Here is a 24832-nt window from a genome sequence, read left to right on the forward strand (position 1 = left end):
AAGAAGAAGAAGAAGCAAAGACTGAGTGATGCTGCTGTACTTGGCTCACTTTGCTAGGCCCAGGCATCATCACTCCCTCCCTACCTACTGCCCACCAGTCCACCAACATGAGAATGGGTACCATGTCAGTCATTCTGGTGGGCTCAAGGAAAGGGTCAAGGGAATGGCTTTGTGTCTGTTGTGTTTTTGACCTTCATAGAATCAGTCTCTTTCCTTCTTGGCTGTTCAACTCCACCAACAGTCATTTTTGTAGGATAATAGTTTGTACTTAGCGTTTGCATAAGTATAAATAGTCCTGCAGAGGAGACTGAAAGCAGAAAGAGAGAGAGAGAGAGAGAGATGAAGATTTCAGATAATAATAATATTATAATAATAATAATAATAATAATAATAATAATAATAATAATAATAATAATGAAGTGATAAAATGAAACATATAGCATTCATAAACTATTTTTATTAGGTGGGAAAAAATTACATAGAGAATATTAGGCCACAGTTGACCACCTTGACATTTGTACTGTCCCAATAATTCAAGGCTTTTCTCAGGACGTTCATTCCCCCTCCCTCCACCATCCCCAAGAAGCAACCACCACATTCCCATCCGGGATCATCTCTGGTGAGAATCCTTAACTGTGAAGCTTCCTCGTATGAGGTGTCTCCCCTCACTTCTCCCGCCTTCCTTGGCATCTGTTTATAGATCTCCTTCTCCCTCTCCCTCTCCCTCCCCCTCTCCCTCTCCCAATCCTCCTCCGATGACAACACTGCTTGAGTTGATGTGCCCCTTGCTCCATGAGACACATAATGTCCCATAACAATGTGTTCACCTGTCCCACCCTTGCAAAACACATCAAAGACCCGAGAGTTGGCGTAAGAGGGTCCCATCCCTCCTGCACACATGTAGAGGAAGTTGAGACCCCAGATGCCCTCTAGTACCTTGATGATGACCCTCCCCAAGTGGGTGGATTCATGTGCCAGATCCAGGAACGCCCTTGGAAGGGGAAGGAGACCCATTGCATCAAGCACTCAAGCTGTCAAGGGAAAGGAAGAGGAGGAGGATTTCGTTAGAAAATAATCAGAATAACAATAAAAATCATTATCCTTATTATTAATTAATAAATATATTTATTGGCTGCATCAACAGCAATTTCCATAGACATGAAGATGGAGAAGGAGAGCAAAGAAAGAAGAGGTTCATTAAAATTCCAAATGACAAAGAAATTAAGTAAAATAGTATATTGTTGATGAAACCCCTGTGCAGGAAACTACCACAATATTATTATTCGTTCTTTATCATCCTCTTTCTACACTGAAGGCTCATCAGCAGTGCAACTAAACCCTTACAAACACTGACCACTCAGCTCTGTCTTGAGCTCATTCTTCCATATTCTTCTTCTTCTTCTTCTTCTTCTTCTTCTTCTTCTTCGTCTTCTTCTTCTTCTTCTTCGTCTTCTTCTTCTTCTTCTTCTTCTTCTTCTTCTTCTTCGTCGTCTTCACAAAACCTGTCATCCTCCTCCATTTTCTCCACATGACAGAACCATCTCAAAACACAATGATCCATCCATACTAAGCAGTCAATTCAGCTCTACAGCTTCCATCTGTCTTTTTTCATATTCAGCATTAGCACTTCACTTCCATAAAGGAGAGTTGGCTCAACAGTGACTTCATACATTCCCATCTTGGCTTCCATAGAGAGTATCTTTTGCACATATCTTGGTGCCCTCCTTCCTTCCTTCCTTCCCTCCTTCATTCCTTCCTTCCTTCCTTCCATGTTTCACCTATTCTGTGACTCACCTGTTTCCTCATCCTGCTAACATCCAATATATCAACACCAAAATACCTAAACAGATCATCCATTCTTCCAACACCCGTCTACTCTCAACTTTCTCTTCTTGCCAACACTCTAAGATTCTCTCACCAGCTCCTGCAGTTTCTCTTCACCATCCCTATCATCAGTACTGTATCATCTGTAAACATGGGTTATTCCACGCAATCTATTCAAGAATGACTTTCTAATCTACAATTTTGCACCAACATCTGCTGCTGCTGTCCTTTCCATGTTTGCACACACACACTCCCCTTTCACCTTTGTCTCTCTCAATCAATACCAAAACATTCTTTTTATTTCTCTCCTTAAACAAATCAGCTCTTGTTGTTCCTCCCTTACCCTCTGCACCACATCCAATAACATTCAAAACCTCAAATTGCAGTATCTTCTCTTTTCTCCATAAAATGTGGCCTCCTGGGTCAGTCACTGCTGGACTCACATTCCATGTTAAGAACTGTTTATGATGTTTATTTTCAGTTTAGAAATTCCTCAAATAATAGTGAACTTGAACAATGATTCTAAAGGATTATGAGAGCCAGAAAGGAATCCTACTCATATCCTCATAGGAATAAACTTACCTCTATGACAAAGCATCTTTGTGGGAGAGCTCGTTCCTCAAGATGACTCACAGACACTTGGTTGTAGGACTCAATCTTGACTGGAGCCACCCAGAGTTTCCCTTCGAAGGTCATCACTACATACGTCTCTCTTTGGGCATCCAATCTTAAGTGACCATCAGGACTAAGGAGGTCAGTCACCTGAGGAAAGGTTTCATTGATTGAAAATCTCATAACTGGTTCAGGTCAGAAGTTTTGTTTAATAGAAAAGATATTTCACTTTGATTTTAAGTTAATTAACTGAAATGGTGTGAATTTTGTTAAATTTTGCTTTTGTAATAAAAATGCATGTTTTTTTTTTAAATAAGAATCATGCTTTCAAATACAAACACATTTTATGTATTGTAATCTATTCTATGTGTCAGCATGACCTCCAGGCACCCCACAGTAGAAGATAAGTCCCCCTTTCCCCCAGCTGATCAGGGCCACTGAGCACCCCTGGGGTAAAAACTGTCCTTCTCTGTGTTTCTTCAACAAATAATGGGGACGAAGGGAAGTTATCTGTGTCCTGACTATGAATCTTGGGGCACAGGAGAAGCCAAAGTCTGCCAGTTCTCTGAATAGGTCACAAAAATTGAGAGGGATCGAAGTTCACTTATTCAAAGGGCTGAAACACAAGCTAGCAAAAGCACGTTCTCATATGTTAGGTCCTTGAGGGAAGGCTGTTCCAGGGGCCTTTGTGCCTCACTGGAAAGGCGTCTTAAAGCCACAGAAGGGATGTGAAGATGGAGCAGAAGTATGAGAGGAGACTTGACCAGAAGTAGGTTTCATTTCATCAGCAGGAGTCAAAATTGGTAATGTGACAGGAGGAAGAATCATTCTGGTTGACCCATAACCAAAGCAGCTGAACGTGAGGGCACAAGGTCAGTCGTCTTCTGCAGTTGAAGATGAATTGTAGAGCAGGGTCTCTGTGCATGCAGTCTGAAGAAGGGTCACCAGCAAAGAGTCTCAAGAAACATCAACCCTAGATTGAGGGGTCACTTTCTTGCAGAGCCATGTCATAGTTAACAGTTGTGGTACAACCACAAGGAGAAGCGAGAATGTCTGGAGGGTGAATTTCTGTCACTTTCTCTCCGTGACTTGAGGCATATGATGGACTATGCGCAGGAAAATCTAGAGTCCCCAAGCATCAGAGGGGGAGGGTTGGTGTCTACCACAAGTGCCTTTGGCTCCAGAGGCCTCACTATCTCAGACAGAAGACTCCAAAGTGTTACTTCGTGTCAGAATTTGCTTTTGTGGTGCTCAGTACTGTGTCAGGGGACAAGTGCTGTTGGGTGTGCAGGAGTGGTGTCATGTGGGTGTTAGTGCCAGAAGGAGTGGTGGCATCTGAAGAGAGGGTGTACGGTGCAAGGCAGGGAATGCAGGATCTCCTCACTTGTCCTGATTTTTGCCAAATCATGAATTACACTTGAATAAGAGGGAGAAAATAGCTGATGAATCACTCCACAACACCGTAAAGTGGAATAGTAAGCAGAATGATAAATTTATGGAATGGAATAGTGAATCTTTAAGTTGGGAATGAACAAAGAAAACACAAGATCTCTGAAGAGATTGCAGAAGTATTGGGAACATCACACACAGAAAGAGATTGGCCAGTTTCCCCACCATGGGCACCCAGAGATCCAGACGCAACTTCAGACTTATGTGGAGTGTTTGGAAATTGTGCTTGCTCTTAGGACAGGCTTTGTAAAGTAATGGGTTGTTTAAAACAAACTAGGCTTTATTATTTCATTCAGTTACTTTTATCTTAAGCTCATTGAATGGATGTTTCTCAGGACAAGTTTTTAACCTTTTTATTTTCTGCGTAAAAAAAGACATCACGAACTTACTGTAATGTTCACAACAGAGTCTCTCTCCTCTTGTTCCCCTCCCTCAGTCATTCTTTCTATAACCTCCATGGCATTTTTCAAATTTATTTTCATCTTGAGAGTGTCCTGTAAGACAAATCCAATCGGGACAAAGAGATTACATAGATTATTCTGATTAATGGGACTACCAAGATGGCTGAAATTATAATTATCAGTGAGGCTGGAAGGACCCTTTGAATTGAAAAGTTTTTAAATCAAAAAGAAGCGGTAATATAAATTCACTGGTAAGGACAGACTTCACTGATAATATGGAAATATTCCGAAGACATCTTAAGCCAAATGATGAGTGATACAGTAAAGCAAAAAGGCATTGATTTCTTTCATAAGCAGTTTAAGAACCAGGCAAGAGAGAGAGAGAGAGAGCAAGCAAACTCACCTGCTTCATGTTGTCTTTAGTCTCCTGAAGAAGTCGCTTAATTTCATTGGCTGCCTCATCAACTTTGTGAAGAACCTTTCGCTATCGTCCAGAAGATGCAGCAGCAAGCAAAAGTCAGTTACTGCTTCCAATTTGTGTTCTGCGTCTTTCATTTGCTTTCCCTTTGAAGCATAATATCCAACTTGTCCATCAGCAATTTGTTATCGCGGCTAAAATTACTACAAGCCTCTTTACTGGAAAGGTTTATCTCTTCCAGCGTCTGAATAAATCCTTCCAGTCCTCCTCTCATCTTATTGTTGCTTTCTATGCCGTCAATAACTTCAACTTCTGTTTCCTCGCAAACAGTGATGCCTTTTCCGATAATGTCCTCCAGGAAAAGCTTGGTAGTCTCTAGAAAGGGTTTCTTCAGCTCTCTGGGCGACGTCTTTGACCCTGCATGCTTGGATGGTAGTTGTTTAGCAGCATCAAGGAGGTCTCTGATAATCATGAGGTCTTCAGCTGAGTTGGTTGTGAATTTCTTTCTGCAGGTGGCGCATTCTTTCTTTTGGATTGAGATGAGCTCATCAATGCAAGGGCCACAGAACGTGTGGGAACAGGGGAGGATCCTTGGGCAGTGATCTTCATTGTACGCATTACAGCAAATGTTGCACTCCAGAGGATTGGATGCCTGAAAAGAACATAAAAACCAGTCATCCTTCCAGATGCAAGTGTCATCTTCCACAAGATTATCTTTATTGGTAGAAAAAATGACTGGTATCAGCCACTAAAAGGTCTGACCCATAGGATTTGAAATCGCTCACTTAAACAGAGTGCTATCAAAGTGCAACATCAGATGTAATTTAGTTTGAAAACAATGACAATAGAATAAAGCTGAATTCTTTTGGAACTGGGACAATTCACTGAATAGCATTTTGCTTTTTCAAATGGTTTCACTCATTTTCTTTTCAGACTGATCACATTTCTCATTGCTAAATAGGCCAATAGGAAATTAGGCATTTTGTGTACTTTTTTATTCCTGATGTGATTTTGAGGAATTTGACTCGCATTTCTGACAAAAAAGTCTGATTAATCCAGTACCTTACAACATCTTTACATCAAACAATCAGACACGGCCACAGTGGGAAACCACTGTGAAACACAGGGACGCTCAGTAACCTAACCTAATCTAACCTAGGGTGCCATGTCCCAGCTGGAGTGGATTGGAGGTTTTACATCTATAGAACCGCCACCTAACCTGAATGAACTGTAAGGTCTGTAAGGTAAGGTGTAAGGCCTACAGAAATAGTTCCCGATGGGCCCTTCATTGCTGTTGGAAACGACTGGGTCGGAAATGAAGGTCAACTTCGTCAAAATCACATCAAAACTACAAAAGAAACCCCATATTTTGTTTTCAGAAATATGAATTAACTGTCATCATGACAAGAAATAATGGATTTCCCAATTTCTGACATACTGATGTAACTGAAACTAGTTCTCACACAATGCCAAAACAATTACTGAATAAGTTGTTAAACCGGAATGAAACTTCTCAAGTCACTGTGACACTAGTGCTGTGATGTAACAGATGCAGGAATGAATATTATTACATAGCAAACTTTGAAAAGAAGGATCTAGAGACACGATTTCACCATGGGACATGCACAGTTGTACTAAGACTTTGCAACTGATACAGGATGATATTTTTCTTCAGGAATGGTGGTGATTTTGGTTTCAAAGAGAAAGGTCTTGGGTTTAAATGCAGGTCTCAGGAGGCAGGGTTTCTTGGTCAGATGAATTCAAGACTTGTGTTCAGTATAACTGTATTATTTTTTCTTCTTCACCTCAGTAAGTAAATATAAAAGTATTGTCTTTATCTGTCCCTTTTTAGATAATAGCCCTTATACGTCGATGCTTCCTTTGTGTTTCCTCCCTTACTCTGTGGTCTCTTCACTGGCAGGATTTGAATCAAGGTCAAGTCTTCTGCAGCAATCTTCTTGGACCTTTCCCTTCTCCAGACATAACTTATACATCATGGTCAGCTACATTACTCTTTCACAACTCTGACACACCATCTCATTTGTAATCCCATGAACTGCTGGTGTCTTCCCACTCTTCAGCCTCTTAATTTCCTTCCTTACATCCTCAACAGCCACTTCCACAGGCATTCTCCAAATGACCTCAACCCCTCACATTCTTGTCTCATTGAACTCTGCCCCTCTTCTGTCTCTCTCAGTCATCAGAACTTCAAAATGATCACTCCATCAGCCCAGGACTTATTCCCTTCAGACAGCATTTGTCCCCTTGCCTCTTGTATGATGACTCCATTTACTCTTTCACCCTTCTCTCTGCACTGACTTCCTTGTTGAGACACTTCTTCTTGTTCTCCCCAAAATCCTCCTGCACCTTCCCTCTCTCTTTTATCACATTCTTTCTTTCCCTTCCACATTCTTCTTGGCCACCTGAGCCATCCTCCTGCATTCCTGTACATGATCTTTCATTCTCTCTTGCTGCTTTCTTCTTCCCTAAACTTCCCATTTCCTAATCCCATCAGTGAGTGGTTTTATTCCCTCTTCCTGTTCTCTTAAAACCACAGGGACTTCCTGCTGACCCTATGACCCTGTCCTGGGACTTTCCACACCCATCATGACACCTACACTTATTGGACTCATGTTCTTATCAGCCACCTTGTCCCTTGTCTCCTCATCACTGGGGATTCCACATCATATGATGTGCACCTCGACCAGGTCACGTGACTCCTCTGATAAGGATCTTTGCTCCTGCCTCTTCTATTGTGTGTTTGTGTGTGTGAGGTCAATGGATACATCCCGCTCCTCTCTCTCTCTCTCTCTCTCTCTCTCTCTCTCTGAGGCTGAACTGGACGTCATCTGGTGAACCTGACATTGACCTTTCTTGCTCAAACTGTCAAGAAGAGGACAATAAGAGAAAGCCAACTTCCTATCATTTACCAAACTCTCGGAGGCATAACGAGCGCCTTCTTCCTTATCTTTCTTGTTTAGAAAGCTCGAGGAGGAGGAGGAGGAGCAGGAGCAGGAGGAGGAGTGATAAGCGATAACGTCAGGTATTGCAACAACACCTCTTCATGATTTGTTCTGACGAGTGAATATGATTGTAGTAGGGTTTAACAGGTCTCTGTCTGTCTGTCTCTCCATCTGTCTCTGTCTCGGTGGACGGTCACGAACAAACCCTTACCTTCCATCAGCCATAAGAAGAAAAATGCTCCCAGTTGAAGGAAGAAGAAGAGACAAATAACAGAACAGATAATGAGGCCTTGCCGGTAAGGCTCCTTATCTCCAACACCCTCTCTCTCTCTCTCTCTCTCTCTCTCTCTTTCTGATAAGGTCTGCATGGGGCGTCCAAGCCACTTGTGCTCCTCCCAATTGAGTCACACACACACACACACTCACACTCACACACTTACTCACATACACACTTCTACACACAATTAGATAAAATAGGCTTGGTGGTCAAATTGTTACTGTTGAAGCTCATTTCAAAACTAGTCATTCTCATTGATAGTAATAATAATCATGATAAAAACAAGAATAATAATGATAATAATAGGCACTACACTGCATATTTATATATATATATAAATGGATAAATAGATAGGTATATAGATGGACGTATACCATCATGTATACATACATATGTGTCTGTGAGAGACTCACTTTTCACGAAGGTCTTTCCTCACCCAGTGACACCTCCGTTGTCAGACTTGTGTCCTTATCAACTACGTGGTTATGACTGTTTGCTGTAAGACTACATTTTGGTACATGATGCATTTTGGATGTATCCCTTCAATTAAATGGTATGTATGTGTTATTGGTATCACATGCTTGCAGCAGTGAGTGGGAGTGAGAACGCTACTCATTAACTTGATTTTCAGAAGGAGGAGTTCCGAGAGCTTTGGGGTCTGCAGAGGCTTACATTCATTGAAACGACACAAGTCATCAATTGCCAATCACCTAAATACACTTCATCGATAATGACAATGCAGATAATACCTTTTACTTACTATGTGAAGTCCCCGCTCAGGGTACTCAGCCCTATTTTTCATTATGTAATTGTACATTTATTACCTATTCATTTTTGCCCCTATATATTGTGTATGTGTCAGAGTATTTTTTTGTCTAATCTACTATTTTCAGTTGTCACGTTATCTGTATGTACCGTTCCTGTTTTGCGTAGAGAATGATTGACCTCGGGTCACTTGTATGTCTCTGTACTGACGTCCGCACGCCGCTTTATAAGCGGGCGGCTTCCTCAATAAACTAGCAGCACTCGTCTACCTCCTCTTCCTTTTGCACCCTCTCACAACTACAGTCAATTCAGTAATCTGTCAAAAGCAGAAAACATACAAAGCATGAACAGGTTTTCTAATAAAATCACACATGTTGCTCCACAATAACTAGATAAATGAAGCCAGTGATACCGACCACACTGTGTATGGATCCACCTCAAAATATAACAGCATGGGAGCAATAATTGTCCAGGCTGCAGATATTGTGACTGCCCAAGTCGCAGCTAAACATTTCAAGTCGATGCACACACCCATTAACTCTCGAGAGTCCAGTCCACATGCAGCCTAACCAACTCAATAAAAGTCCATCATAGAAGAGGACCGACCAACACGTCTTATGAACTGCCCCAAGGCCAAACAGTAATCAATTCAAGGAGGACGGCTTTCCTCATATAGACAACCATCACTCCGTCAAACTACAACTTCTTGGATCCGGCAATGACTTTGCAAGTTAGTCCTGAGAAATTGTGCTGTATCAGTCGACCCAAGAAATCTCAAAAATGATGAATAAAATATAAAGTGCATCTGTTATTTACAGTATGTAAAGTTCAGCTTAATGGAGGCCAGGGATTGTGTTGGATGACTGTAGTATCTGATAACATTCGAGTGAGGTCTGATGAGACTTTGTGACTCACCAGAAGGCCAGATGGACCCTTAAAAGAAGCAGGTGATGAGAAGAGTCTTTGTGAGTAATGAGATGATGATCCAGAATCTCTTACCATTGTGGCTGCTGATTCTGACTGAGGGCCTGAGAATCCACAGGAAGGAAGGAAGAAGATTCTTTAGGTGGGTGATGCAATCCACAGGGTCTTTTCACGAAGGACACCACTTAAAGCAGCCGTCGACGACCAACGTATCACTTGCAGGGGAACTGATCACCTGTTGAGGGCACCCGACTTTATATCTGCGTGCCTGCCAAGAGCCGGCGTAAGACCTTGTCTCTAGCTGGTGTTCTTATCTGCTTGTCATTGGGGGGTTCCAGATCATGTGATGTGACGACCTTTGTCATGCCTCAGCCAAGCAACATAACTCTGATAAGGACCTTTGCTGCTGCTTCTTCCTCTTTCAAGCAACTTGACAGAAGAAGAGATGGAAGTTGGTCTTGTTATTGTGAATCACTCTTGCCTTCATCTGGAGACTTATCAGATGAATTCCACAAGGAGGAGAGGAGGAGAATGAGTCAGGAGAGGAGAAAACATCTTTTCAACAAAATTCCTGCTGTGCTGCATCACTTTCTCCTCCCTACATCATCTAAGTATCTCAACAAATCTTCCATTCTCCCTACAGCCAATCATTCTCAAGTTACTCTTCTTGCAGATACTTTCAGATTCTTTCACCGGTTCCTTCAGTCTCTCTTCACTATCCCTGTTCAGTATCGCATCATCTGTCAACACCAGTCACTCTGTCCATGGAGGTATTAATCAGCCAATGAGACATAAAACACTCTTGTGTTAGCCTAGAATTCACAGCAAACTAGTCACTCTCCTTGCTACAAATTCTTATCACACACTTTTGCTTCCATCACAAGAACTTTATATATATATATATTATATATATATATATATATATATATATATATATATATATATATATATATATATATATATATATATATATATATATATATATATATATATATATATATATATATATATATATATATATATATATATATGTGTGTGTATATATACATATATATATGTATATGAACGAATTTTTATCACTTCACCATGATTCATATACAAGCATTAAGCTACAAACGTCCTTTAATACCCAATTTGCTCTAACTCAGAAATAATATATTTTCATATGTTACCCAAAGGGGAATTTTTTAGTTGATAAAAAGTTCGTCGTCTCGTGGGCTCAAACCACGGAAGACAATAGTGGTATTAATAGTGGAAAAACTGAAATCATGAATATGAATATTGAAAATACACAGGATTGTCTGATTTGAAGGTTTGGTTGTTAAGCAAGTGGATAAGTTTAAATATTTCGGTACTTATTTAGATAAGGATGGTTCTCTGAGCACAGAATTTATGGAAAGATTAAAAAAGGCTCATCAGGCAATGGGAATGCTTAAAAATGTTTGGAATAATAGCAGTTTTTCTGTGCATGCAAAAATCAAAATTTATATGGTAATGGTGAGGAGTATTTTGATTTATGGGCATGAGTCATAGTACAGCACAGTGACATCGGATAATAAATTCTTAGCATTTGAAAATAAGGTGCTCGGAAGAATCTTTGAATTAATTGGAGGGATAGGATATCAAATAACAGAATTAGAGGAGTAATGCGGGTGCTGCCAGTCGAAAGTAATGGGGGTGCAGCCGGTCAATGAATACGTTAGATTCTCGCGCTGGAAGTGGCTAGGCCATGTGTATAGAAGACGGGGAATAGTACAAGATACACTGGGGTGGGTTGCCCTTCGGTGGCGTGAGTTCATCGAGGCATGTGCGTCCCCGTGAGTGCCACAGGAAATGATTGATTAATATATATATATATATATATATATATATATATATATATATATATATATATATATATATATATATATATATACAAAGTTATATGTACATACATATATACACCTGTATATATGCATTTATATTCTTATGCTTTAAACAACACAAATTCACTGTGTATAGTGTTATTCCTTCCATTAGAGGACCTCAATAACACTGGAAGGTTCAAAAGAGGAGATTCTTTACTTCCAAGGTTTTAGAGGCGTCTCTCCCTCCATCCTCGAGGAGCCAAAATAAAGAACCTCCTTTTGAACCTTCAATGTTATTGAGGTACTCTGAGGAGATGTATATATATATACATATATATATATATATGTGTGTGTGTGTATATATATGATTATTATCCATTTTGTACATGATTCATTTATCACACATTACCACAGATGAAAAATAAGAGACGGGGTGTAGGTCCTGTCTGGTTTCGACTTTATTTCCAAGCCATTGACGAAGGACTCTTATTTTTCACCTGTGGTAATGTGATATATATATATATATATATATATATATATATATATGTATATATATATATATATATATATATATATATATATAATATATAATATATATGTATGTATATATACATATATATGCGTATACATACATACATACATACATACACGTAAAATCCTGGGCTTATATAATTCCCTGTGTGGTTGTGGCTTTCCTTGCGTGGGCGAGACAGAGAATTCAGGATAATGATGATGATCATATATTTCCCTTCGATGCTTCTTGTTGTGCACAGACTGATGATATTCTCAAGACCTCGGTCTGTTAGGGAGTGGCAAGTCTTATCAGGAATATTGTCGACACTCATAGCTTCTTTTCGTTCTCTTTCGTTCTCTTTCATTCTCTTTCATTCAGCTGCTTCAGCTGAAAGCCCAAATGACCGAAGAGATAAGGCGTCCCATTTCAGCGGGCTGAGTGATAGATAATATCTCGGGTCCTTGAGACTTCGATCAAAGAGCCTTTGCTGCTATCTTCTGTTCTTTGGGTGGATGGAGCATTTTGATAAGGTTGTCGATGTCGCCTGATTAGCCTCGACTGCTACCTCTCTCTCTCTCTCTCTCTCTCTCTCTCTCTCTCTCTCTCTCTCTCTCTCTCTCTCTCTCTCTGACATTAAAGTCTCCTAACTGAGACTGTCTTTATGTTGGTTATAGATGACACATTTGTCGTAACTAATAACATGTTGGGGAGATGGAAAGTTTCATGACCGTCCTGAAGAAGAAGAAGAAGAAGAAGAGGAAGAAGAAGAAGAATAAGAAGAAGGAGAAGATATATGAGAGAGGAGAGGATGAATGAAGGAGACGAAGTAAAAGTGAGAGAGAGAGAGAGAGAGAGAGAGAGATTAACTCTGACTGTCACCAGGTTCAACAGAGCATAACAAAGGACACCTTTGAGGGTTTTCTGATTTTGTGATGACTTCTCTGGGGCTTCTTCCGCTGAGGAGGTTCCCAAGGGCTCATTTTGCGCTGACTCATGATGTCACCCAAGATGAGGCACTTCCGGGAGATGCCACCTGTTTGTGGAGGTGTGCCTCGAATAATACTTCTTCCGTAGCATCAAGTGTCCTCTGCGTTGCTTGCCATTTTGTCTGTTGCTCCGTCTGAGGAGGTCCCCATGAGTCTGCCAGGTCATTCTGAGTCCTCTGAGAGGGACTCGTACGCTCTTCACAGTGATGTCCAGTAGAGACTGCGTCTCTTTCAAGTCTGCAGAAATAGTTTGACAAGGAAAGCTGCATCCTAGAAGTTGGTGTACAGAGCAATGTTTTAATGCGCATTTCACCCCCTTTTAAATAGTCAAAGATATATTATATTCCAGTTGTTACAACAAAATGTTAAAGTCAGTTCTCCAATCTATTGCACAATGAAGACAGATTAGCTGGCAACGGGGATACTCATTGTGTTAAAGTTCACCAGAAATTAGGAAAGAAATTCGACGAAGATCATTCACAGAGTAAAGAAAGGAACACACTTCGACTCTCCAGTTTTCATGAGGGCCCTTTCATCATCATCATTATCATCATCATCATCATCATCATCATGGCCTGCAGAAGGTGACTCGGCAGCTCCTGTGGCGAGTTGCAGCCTTGAATTCTGATAAGAAGATTCCACTGGTGAGGGCGGTGCTGCTAGTGATAAGATCAGCCTTATCAAGGGACCTCGCAGCTTTGGACGCTGGGTTTCAACACTCACTCCTTCCCTCTCTCCCTCTCTTCCTCCCTCCCTCCCTCTCTCCCTCTCTCCCTGGGGTGGGATTCCCTTAAAGTACACAAATCGAATCTTCGAGATGAATGACTTCCATTTAGGTCTTCTTGTCTTACGCTAAGATATTGTTTCTGAAGGGTTCTTTCGCTTTTATATGAATTCTGGGACTTCAGATTCTTTGTCAGTATACAAACACACACACACACACACACACACACACACACACACACACAACAGACGAAGCGATTATTCCATGAGTGCCAATATCAATACTGCTAGAGAGAGAGAGAGGGAGAGAGCTGCAGGTTTCACATATTGATAGAGCGTCGTCTGTAGCTTGAAGTAACGTTATTGTTATTATTATTATTATTGAGGACCCTATTCATAAGGAACAGGAAGCCCACTAAGGGGCCATTGACTTGAAATTCAAACTTCCAAAGAATATTATGGTGTTCACTAGGAAGAAGTAAGAGGAAGTAAAGGGAAATACAGAAAGAAGAGACCCCACTTATTAAAAAAGACAAAATTTAATTATTAAATAGATAAAATGTATCAAAACACAAGGAGAACAGTATCAGGAGAGTAATGCATTGCGTCTTCGCTTGAACTTATGAAGAAGAAGAAGAAGAAGAAGAAGAAGTAGTTCCAGTTGCAGACATCTTCTGAAGGGAGGGAGGGAGGAGGGAGGCTGTTCCAGAGTCTTCCAGCGGTGGGAGGAGGAACAAAGGACGCAGTGTAAAGTTAATCTCTTCTTAGGAGTCAGTGACTTTGGTGGAGGTTTCCAGGACTGACTGAACCTTCTGGAGTCCTTAGGCACGAAGTCCTCTCCCCATGATGTGGGAAAGGGACTCGGAATAACACAGCAAGAGAGCGGAACAGAAGGACCGCAGAAGGACTCTGTGTGAGTGAGATGTCCTTCTGCAGGATGTCCTCGTTGGTCAGTATCAGGTGAGGGGATGGGGCGCCACCTTTTTCCCTTTGAGTCGCTTTCTCTCGGAAGTTCTCGGAGAGGTTCTTCTCCTGACTGCACAATAACAGCCTCCTCGATTGATTGATTGTGTTGATGGCGTGCTTGCAACAGGCGCTGATGCCATGTCAGTCTGTCACTGGGTTTTCCTTTGTGATAGTTACTATGCTACTAACTTCTCTCTCTCTCTCTCTCTCTCTCTCTCTCTCTCTCTCCTCTTCTATATCTGTAGGTCTGTCTATCTTTCTCTCTCCCTAGTCTGTCTCTCTCTCTCTCTCTCTCTCTCTCTCTCTCTCTCTTTCTGTATCCGTAGGTCAGACTCTCTCTCTCTCTCTCTCTCTCTCTCTCTCTCTCTCTCTCTCTCTCTCTCTCTCTCTCTCTCTCTGACACAGCGCGTCCGGAACCTTCGACAAACCGAGATCAAATTATTTCATATATATTTAACGAGGTTATGTGATATCAAAATTGTTTTAAGTGAAATAAAATATGAATTTTCATCATTTATTACAAAATTTCTTTTATTTCAAAATTCTTAAAAAGATACGTGAAATGAATAACGATTTTTTTAATTTTTTTGCAAGGATACAAATGCAAGTGTCAGCCATGTTTATATTTTGGTGTCGATTTTAATCGTTTATTATTATTATTATTATTATTATTATTATTATTATTATTATTATTATTATTATTATTATTATTATTGCGCTTATTATTATTAAGGACCCTATTCATATGGAACAGACCCACTAAAGGGGCTATTGACTTGAAATTCAAGCTTCCAAAGAATATTATTGAGGTGTTCCTTCTAGGAAGAAGTAACAGAACGTGAAGGGAAATACAGAAAGAAGAGACCCACTTAATAAAAAAAAAAATTTAATTATTAAATAGATAAAATGTATCAAAACACAAGGAGAACAGTATCAGGAGAGTAATGCATTGCGTCTTCGCTTGAACTTATGAAGAAGAAGAAGAAGAAGAAGAAAAGAAGAAGAAGAAGTAGTTCCAGTTGCAGACATCTTCTGAAGGGAGGGAGGGAGGGAGGCTGTTCCAGAGTCTTCCAGCGGTGGGAGGAGGAACAAAGGACGCAGTGTAGAAGTTAATCTCTTCTTAGGAGTCAGTGACTTTGGTGGAGGGTTTCCAGGACTGACTGAACCTTCTGGAGTCCTTAGGCACGAAGTCCTCCCATGATGTGGGAAAGGGACTCGGAATAACACAGCAAGAGAGTGGAACAGAAGGACCGCAGAAGGACTCTGTGTGAGTGAGATGTCCTTCGCAGGATGTCCTCGTTGGTCAGTATCAGGTGAGGGGATGGGGGCGCCACCTTTTTCCCTTTGTGGCGGTTTCTCTCTAAAGTTCTCGGAGAGTTCTTCTCGGACTGGACAATAACAGCGTCTTCTGATTGATTGTGTTGCTGGCGTGCTTGCAACAGGCGCTGGTGCCCTCTCAGTCTGTCATTGGGTTTTTCCTTTGCGATGATAACTGTGCTATTAACTCTCTCTCTCTCTCTCTCTCTCTCTCTCTCTCTCTCTCTCTCTCTCCCCTTCTATATCTGTAGGTCTGTCTATCTTTCTCTCTCCCTAGTCTGTCTGTCTGTCTCTCTCTCTCTCTCTCTCTCTCTCTCTCTCTCTCTCTCTCTCTCTCTCTCTCTCTCTCTCTCTCTCTCTCTCTCCCCTTCTGTATCTGTAGGTCAGTCTCTCTCTCTCTCTCTCTCTCTCTCTCTCTCTCTCTCTCTCTCTCTCTCTCTCTCTACTTCTGTAGTAGGTCAGACTCTCTCTCTCTCTCTCTCTCTCTCTCTCTCTCTCTCTCTCTCTCTCTCTCTCTCTCTCTCTCTCAGGCGAGACACAGCGTCCGGAACCTTCCCAAACTGAGATCAAATTATTTCATATATATATTTAACGAGGTTATGTGATATCAAAAAACCTTGTTTTAAGTGAAATAAAATATGAATTTTCATCATTTATTACAAAATTTCTTTTGAATTCAAATTCTTAAAAAGATACGTGAAATGAATAACGATTTTTTTTTTTCAATTTTTTTGCAAGGATACAAATGCAAAGTGTCAGCCATGTTTATATTTTGGTGTCGATTTTAATCGTTTATTATTATTATTATTATTATTATTATTATTATTATTATATTATTATTATTATTATTATTATTATTATATTAAGGACCTATTCATAAAACAGGAAGCCACTAAGGGGCCATTGACTTGAAATTCAAACTTCAAAGAATATTATGGTGTTCACTAGGAAGAAGTAAGAGGAAGTAAAGGGAAATACAGAAAGAAGAGACCCCACTTATTAAAAAAAGACAAAATTTAATTATTAAATAGATAAAATGTATCAAAACACAAGGAGAACAGTATCAGGAGAGTAATGCATTGCGTCTTCAAAGAACTTATGAAGAAGAAGAAGAAGAAGAAGAAGAAGAAGAAGAAGAAGAAGAAGAAGAAGAAGAAGAAGTTCCAGTTGCAGACATCTTCTGAAGGAGGAGGGAGGGAGGCTGTTCCAGAGTCTTCCAGCGGTGGGAGGAGGAACAAAGGACGCAGTGTAGAAGTTAATCTCTTCTTAGGAGTCAGTGACTTTGGTGGAGGGTTTCCAGGACTGACTGAACCTTCTGGAGTCCTTAGGCACGAAGTCCTCCCATGATGTGGGAAAGGGACTCGGAATAACACAGCAAGAGAGTGGAACAGAAGGACCGCAGAAGGACTCTGTGTGAGTGAGATGTCCTTCGCAGGATGTCCTCGTTGGTCAGTATCAGGTGAGGGGATGGGGGCGCCACCTTTTTCCCTTTGTGGCGGTTTCTCTCTAAAGTTCTCGGAGAGGTTCTTCTCCGGACTGGACAATAACAGCGTCTTCTGATTGATTGTGTTGCTGGCGTGCTTGCAACAGGCGCTGGTGCCCTCTCAGTCTGTCATTGGGTTTTTCCTTTGCGATGATAACTGTGCTATTAACTCTCTCTCTCTCTCTCTCTCTCTCTCTCTCTCTCTCTCTCTCTCTCTCTCTCTCTCTCTCTCTCTCCTTCTATATCTGTAGGTCTGTCTATCTTTCTCTCTCCCTAGTCTGTCTTTCTGTCTGTCGGTCTGTCTGTCTGTCTCTCTCTCTCTCTCTCTCTCTCTCTCTCTCTCTCTCTCTCTCTCTCTCCCCTTCTGTATCTGTAGGTCAGTCTCTCTCTCTCTCTCTCTCTCTCTCTCTCTCTCTCTCCCCTTCTATATCTGTAGGTCTGTCTATCTTTCTCTCCCTAGTCTGTGTCTCTCTCTCTCTCTCTCTCTCTCTCTCTCTCTCTCTCTCTCTCTCTCTCTCCCCCTTCTGTATCTGTAGGTCAGTCTCTCTCTCTCTCTCTCTCTCTCTCTCTCTCTCTCTCTCTCTCTCTCTCTCTCTCTCTCTCTCTACTTCTGTATCCGTAGGTCAGACTCTCTCTCTCTCTCTCTCTCTCTCTCTCTCTCTCTCTCTCTCTCTCTCTCTCTCTCTCTCTCAGGCGAGACACAGCATTCCGGAACCTTCGACAAACCGAGATCAAATTATTTCATATATATATTTAACGAGGTTATGTGATATCAAAATTGTTTTAAGTGAAATAAAATATGAATTTTCATCATTTATTACAAAATTTCTTTTGGATTTCAAATTCTTAAAAAGATACGTGAAATGAATAACGATTTTTTTTTTAATTTTTTTGCAAGGATACAAATGCAAGTGTCAGCCATGTTTATATTTTGGTGTCGATTTTAATCGTTTATTATTATTATTATTATTATTATTATTATTATTATTATTATTATTATTATTATTATTATTATTATTATTAAGGACCCTATTCATAAGGAACAGGAAGCCCACTAAGGGGCCATTGACTTGAAATTCAAACTTCCAAAGAATATTATGGTGTTCACTAGGAAGAAGTAAGAGGAAGTAAAGGGAAATACAGAAAGAAGAGACCCCACTTATTAAAAAAAGACAAAATTTAATTATTAAATAGATAAAATGTATCAAAACACAAGGAGAACAGTATCAGGAGAGTAATGCATTGCGTCTTCGCTTGAACTTATGAAGAAGAAGAAGAAGAAGAAGAAGAAGAAGAAGAAGAAGAAGAAGAAGAAGAAGAAGTAGTTCCAGTTGCAGACATCTTCTGAAGGGAGGGAGGGAGGGAGGCTGTTCCAGAGTCTTCCAGCGGTGGGAGGAGGAACAAAGGACGCAGTGTAGAAGTTAATCTCTTCTTAGGAGTCAGTGACTTTGGTGGAGGGTTTCCAGGACTGACTGAACCTTCTGGAGTCCTTAGGCACGAAGTCCTCCCATGATGTGGGAAAGGGACTCTATTAACACAGCAAGAGAGTGGAACAGAAGGACCGCAGAAGGACTCTGTGTGAGTGAGATGTCCTTCGCAGGATGTCCTCGTTGGTCAGTATCAGGTGAGGGGATGGGGCCCACCTTTTTCCCTTTGTGGCGGTTTCTCTCTAAAGTTCTCGGAGAGTTCTTCTCCGGACTGGACAATAACAGCGTCTTCTGATTGATTGTGTTGCTGGCGTGCTTGCAACAGGCGCTGGTGCCCTCTCAGTCTGTCATTGGGTTTTTCCTTTGCGATGATAACTGTTAACTATTACTCTCTCTCTCTCTCTCTCTCTCTCTCTCTCTCTCTCTCTCTCTCTCTCTCTCTCTCTCTCTCTCCCCTTCTATATCTGTAGGTCTGTCTATCTTTCTCTCTCCCTAGTCTGTCTGTCTCTCTCTCTCTCTCTCTCTCTCTCTCTCTCTCTCTCTCTCCTCTCTCTTTCTGTATCTGTAGGTCAGTCTCTCTCTCTCTCTCTCTCTCTCTCTCTCTCTCTCTCTCTCTCTCTCTCTACTTCTGTATCCGTAGGTCAGACTCTCTCTCTCTCTCTCTCTCTCTCTCTCTCTCTCTCTCTCTCTCTCTCTCTCTCTCTCTCTCTCAGGCGAGACACAGCGCGTCCGGAACCTTCGACAAACCGAGATCAAATTATTTCATATATATATTTAACGAGGTTATGTGATATCAAAAATTGTTTTAAGTGAAATAAAATATGAATTTTCATCATTTATTACAAAATTTCTTTTGGATTTCAAATTCTTAAAAAGATACGTGAAATGAATAACGATTTTTTTTTTAATTTTTTTGCAAGGATACAAATGCAAGTGTCAGCCATGTTTATATTTTGGTGTCGATTTTAATCGTTTATTATTATTATTATTATTATTATTATTATTATTATTATTATTATTATTATTATTATTATTATGTATTATTATTTAAGGACCTATTCATAAGGAACAGGAAGCCCACTAAGGGGCCATTGACTTGAAATTCAAACTTCCAAAGAATATTATGGTGTTCACTAGGAAGAAGTAAGAGGAAGTAAAGGGAAATACAGAAAGAAGAGACCCCACTTATTAAAAAAAGACAAAATTTAATTATTAAATAGATAAAATGTATCAAAACACAAGGAGAACAGTATCAGGAGAGTAATGCATTGCGTCTTCAGCTTGAACTTATGAAGAAGAAGAAGAAGAAGAAGAAGAAGAAGAAGTAGTTCCAGTTGCAGACATCTTCTGAAGGGAGGGAGGAGGGAGGCTGTTCCAGAGTCTTCCAGCGGTGGGAGGAGGAGGAACAAAGGACGCAGTGTAGAAGTTAATCTCTTCTTAGGAGTCAGTGACTTTGGTGGAGGGTTTCCAGGACTGACTGAACCTTCTGGAGTCCTTAGGCACGAAGTCCTCCCATGATGTGGAAAATTGACTCGGAATAACACAGCAAGAGAGCGGAACAGAAGGACCGCAGAAGGACTCTGTGTGAGTGAGATGTCCTTCACAGGATGTCCTCGTTGGTCAGTATCAGGTGAGGGGATGGGGCGCCACCTTTTCCCTTTGTGGCGGTTTCTCTCTAAAGTTCTCAGAGAGGTTCTTCTTGGGACTGGACAATAACAGCGTCTTCTGATTGATTGTGTTGCTGGCGTGCTTGCAACAGGCGCTGGTGCCCTCTCAGTCTGTCATTGGGTTTTTCCTTTGCGATGATAACTGTGCTATTAACTCTCTCTCTCTCTCTCTCTCTCTCTCTCTCTCTCTCTCTCTCTCTCTCTCTCTCTCTCTCTCTCTCTCTCTCTCTCTCTCTCCCCCTTCTATATCTGTAGGTCTGTCTATCTTTCTCTCTCTCTCTCTCTCTCTCTCTCTCTCTCTCTCTCTCTCTCTCTCTCCCCCTTCTATATCTGTAGGTCTGTCTATCTTTCTCTCTCCCTAGTCTGTCTGTCTGTCTCTCTCTCTCTCTCTCTCTCTCTCCCCTTCTATATCTGTAGGTCTGTCTATCTTTCTCTCTCCCTAGTCTGTCTGTCTCTCTCTCTCTCTCTCTCTCTCTCTCTCTCTCTCTCTCTCTCTCTCTCTCTCCCTTCTGTATCTGTAGGTCAGTCTCTCTCTCTCTCTCTCTCTCTCTCTCTCTCTCTCTCTCTCTCTCTCTACTTCTGTATCCAAGTAGGTCTCTCTCTCTCTCTCTCTCTCTCTCTCTCTCTCTCTCTCTCTCTCTCTCTCTCTCTCTCTCTCTCTCAGGCGAGACACAGCGCGTCCGGAACCTTCGACAAACCGAGATCAAATTATTTCATATATATATTTAACGAGGTTATGTGATATCAAAATTGTTTTAAGTGAAATAAAATATGAATTTTCATCATTTATTACAAAATTTCTTTTGGATTTCAAATTCTTAAAAAGATACGTGAAATGAATAACGATTTTTTTTTTTCAATTTTTTTGCAAGGATACAAATGCAAGTGTCAGCCATGTTTATATTTTGGTGTCGATTTTAATCGTTTATTATTATTATTATTATTATTATTATTATTATTATTATTATTATTATTATTATTATTATTATTATTATTAAAGACCCTATTCATATGAACAGGAAGCCCACTAAGGGGCCATTGACTTGAAATTCAAACTTCAAAAGAATATTATGGTGTTCACTAGGAAGAAGTAAGAGGAAGTAAAGGGAAATACAGAAAGAAGAGACCCCACTTATTAAAAAAAGACAAAATTTAATTATTAAATAGATAAAATGTATCAAAACACAAGGAGAGAACAGTATCAGGAGAGTAATGCATTGCGTCTTCGCTTGAACTTATGAAGAAGAAGAAGAAGAAGAAGAAGAAGAAGAAGAAGAAGAAGTAGTTCCAGTTGCAGACATCTTCTGAAGGAGGGAGGGAGGAGGCTGTTCAGAGTCTTCCAGCGGTGGGAGGAGGAACAAAGGACGCAGTGTAAGTTAATCTCTTCTTAGGAGTCAGTGACTTTGGTGGAGGGTTTCCAGGACTGACTGAACCTTCTGGAGTCCTTAGGCACGAAGTCCTCCCATGATGTGGGAAAGGGACTCGGAATAACACAGCAAGAGAGTGGAACAGAAGGACCGCATTAAGGACTCTGTGTGAGTGAGATGTCCTTCAGTCAGATGTCCTCGTTGGTCAGTATCAGGTGAGGGGATGGGGGCGCCACCTTTTTCCCTTTGTGGCGGTTTCTCTCTAAAGTTCTCGGAGAGGTTCTTCTCCGGACTGGACAATAACAGCGTCTTCTGATTGATTGTGTTGCTGGCGTGCTTGCAACAGGCGCTTTGCCCTCGCAGTCTGTCATTGGGTTTTTCCTTTGCGATGATAACTGTGCTAACTAACTCTCTCTCTCTCTCTCTCTCTCTCTCTCTCTCTCTCTCTCTCCCCTTCTATATCTGTAGGTCTGTCTATCTTTCTCTCTCCCTAGTCTGTCTGTCTGTCTGTCTGTCTGTCTGTCTGTCTCTCTCTCTCTCTCTCTCTCTCTCTCTCTCTCTCTCTCTCTCTCTCTCTCCCCCTTCTGTATCTGTAGGTCAGTCTCTCTCTCTCTCTCTCTCTCTCTCTCTGTGATGTGACATTCTCTCGGTGAGACGTAATCATTCATGGTCTGGATAATATACCCGATAATACGCGTCTTACATACAATTAGCGAATGAAATATAGCTAAAAGTGTTCGTGAACTATCGGTGATTAGCTTAATATCAGATTAGAGTGATAAACCGTCTAATAAGTTGTGTACGAGTGAATTAATAAATTCTGAAAATCATGGAGGAGTCAACCAATAGTGGCAAAAGGTGGAGAAATCTTGCATGCATAGGAGATATTCAATATGATGAATTGGCAGGAAGGGAACTTGGTCTGCTGATCGTGGAGATAAATTGCAACATCGACCAAAAAGATGTAAAATCATTCACAGACATATTGAAAGGATACGATCCTTCAAATTGGAGCAAATCTGCTGAAAATATAATGAAAATAATAGAAGGGATACCAATGAAAGTTCAGGTTATCAAAAGACTTATAAAGAAAATCTACAAAAATCAACACATTCCATCAAAGAAAATAAGTACGGTGGAATTAGTGAATATATTGATTGATGCAATAGGCAAACGGATGCCTAAAGCATGTAAACTATGTAGAGTGTGGTATAGCATTGTAAATCCACAAAACCTGATTAGGAAATGCTATGCTTGCCACGTACCGACACACCCTTCATGTGCTGAAGTTGAGCAAAATAGAAATAAGGACACAAAAATATTTTGCTCAACATGTCTAGTATGGATAGACAAGGTCATTAAATCAAGACTTAATGTACAGATTGTGGAGGATGAAGAAGATGAAGAGGATGAAGAAGAGGAAGAAGAGGAAAATAGAAAAGAAGAAAATAAGACTGAAGAGAGGAAAAGATTAATGAAAACAAAGAACAGGATAATAGTATGGATGCAGAGAAACTCATAGATTCTACATATGAGGCAATACAGCAACATACTTATGAAGAAATAAATTATGACATGATAAATCAAAAATAAAATCCCAAAGAGGTTGTACCCGGATCTCCATACTGATGGGAAAGAACAAGAAAAAAAAAAAAAAAGAAAGACACAGTATGCACCCTTTTGAAAAGAGGGAATTGCAGGTTTGGTGAAAGGTGTTATTACAAACATCCCAAGATATGTCACAATTATGAGATATATGGCAAATGTGCATATCTAGATGGCTATGAAGAGGAATGCAGCGATCTACATCCAAAAATATGTAGAAAATGGAAAGAAGGAAATGGATGTAGGTTTAATAAGAAATGTAGGTACATGCATCCTGTAGCCATGAAAACCAAAATCAAAATCAAATACATATAAAAATCAAGGTAAAAAATGAAACAAATAAAGAAAAGAACAAAGATCATGTGATGAAGGCAAAAACAAGCCAACAACACATTATGAAATGTCAGCACCACGATATGAGCCATCAGCACCTAGATATAGCACAAGGAACAAGCAATGTATCTATGATGCTAAGGATGGTGCAGATATGGAGATAAGTGCAGGTTTATGCACAAAGTGAATAAATATGAAGCTGGAAGAACAAGTATAATGGAAAAGTTGGATTTTTAATGTACGAATTTCTGGAAATGAAAAAAAGATCAACATATCAGAACAGGAAAGAGACATGGGAAAATCCTTATTATTACCCATATTAGATTATGGAGATAATACGAAACCATCATAGTGATGAACGCGCAGGGTTTAGTTTCGAGTAACTCAAAAGAAAGATAGAGTTCTTAGAAGAACTAACCCAAAATGAAAAAATAGAAATATTGAATATAAGTGAAACCTGGTATTCCCAAGAGACTGGTAATGATGACCAGATAAAGGGTTTCAAACTTATAGATCAGATAGAAAAATAGAAATCAAGGGGGAACCGGATATATGGGAGAGATGCCAATCAAGGAAAAATCTGTGAGAAATATAGTAACACAGAATGTGAATTAATAGCGGTAGAATTTGAATATGAAAAATTAGTGAACATTGTAATATATAGACCCCTAATACTAAAGAGTTTGACATAATAATTGAAAAATTGGATGAAATATGTAGAAATCACAAGATTGGACTATACTCCTAACCGAGACTTTAACTTTCCTTTTGTAGAATGGAAAGAACGAATAGGAGACTGTGGTTGTATTTATACATATAAAAAGAGAGCAATAGTAGTGCAGAAGATAAGAGGCAATTTGAAAAGCTATTAGATATGCTACTAGAACATAACATTCAGCAAATAAATCACCTACCAACAAGAAAGGATAATATTTTAGATCTAGTATTTGTGAACGAGGTGAAC

General features: G+C 40.3%; 1 protein-coding gene across 3 annotated transcripts; it reads right to left on the reverse strand.

The window, feature by feature from the left end:
• Nucleotides 1–437: 437 nt before the first annotated feature.
• LOC136835940 (nuclear factor 7, ovary-like) lies at nt 438–9866 on the reverse strand. Of its 3 annotated transcripts, XM_067099824.1 has the most exons (5): nt 9709–9866; nt 4690–5356; nt 4275–4379; nt 2407–2586; nt 438–1031 (listed from the first exon to the last, which is right to left on the reverse strand). In XM_067099824.1, exons 2-5 carry the CDS (start codon nt 4696–4698, stop codon nt 930–932), a joined length of 396 nt encoding a protein of 131 aa, XP_066955925.1. In that variant the 5' UTR covers nt 4699–5356; nt 9709–9866; the 3' UTR covers nt 438–929. The 3 variants fall into 3 exon arrangements, with proteins under 3 accessions (XP_066955925.1, XP_066955922.1, XP_066955923.1); XM_067099821.1 differs by lacking the exons at nt 4275–4379; nt 4690–5356; nt 9709–9866 and having other exon boundaries at nt 2407–2547; XM_067099822.1 differs by lacking the exons at nt 438–1031; nt 2407–2586; nt 4275–4379 and having other exon boundaries at nt 4806–5356; nt 9709–9847.
• Nucleotides 9867–24832: the final 14966 nt, after the last annotated feature.

This window comes from Macrobrachium rosenbergii, chromosome 55, assembly GCF_040412425.1.
Source record: "Macrobrachium rosenbergii isolate ZJJX-2024 chromosome 55, ASM4041242v1, whole genome shotgun sequence".
Taxonomy (NCBI): Eukaryota; Metazoa; Arthropoda; class Malacostraca; order Decapoda; family Palaemonidae; genus Macrobrachium; species Macrobrachium rosenbergii.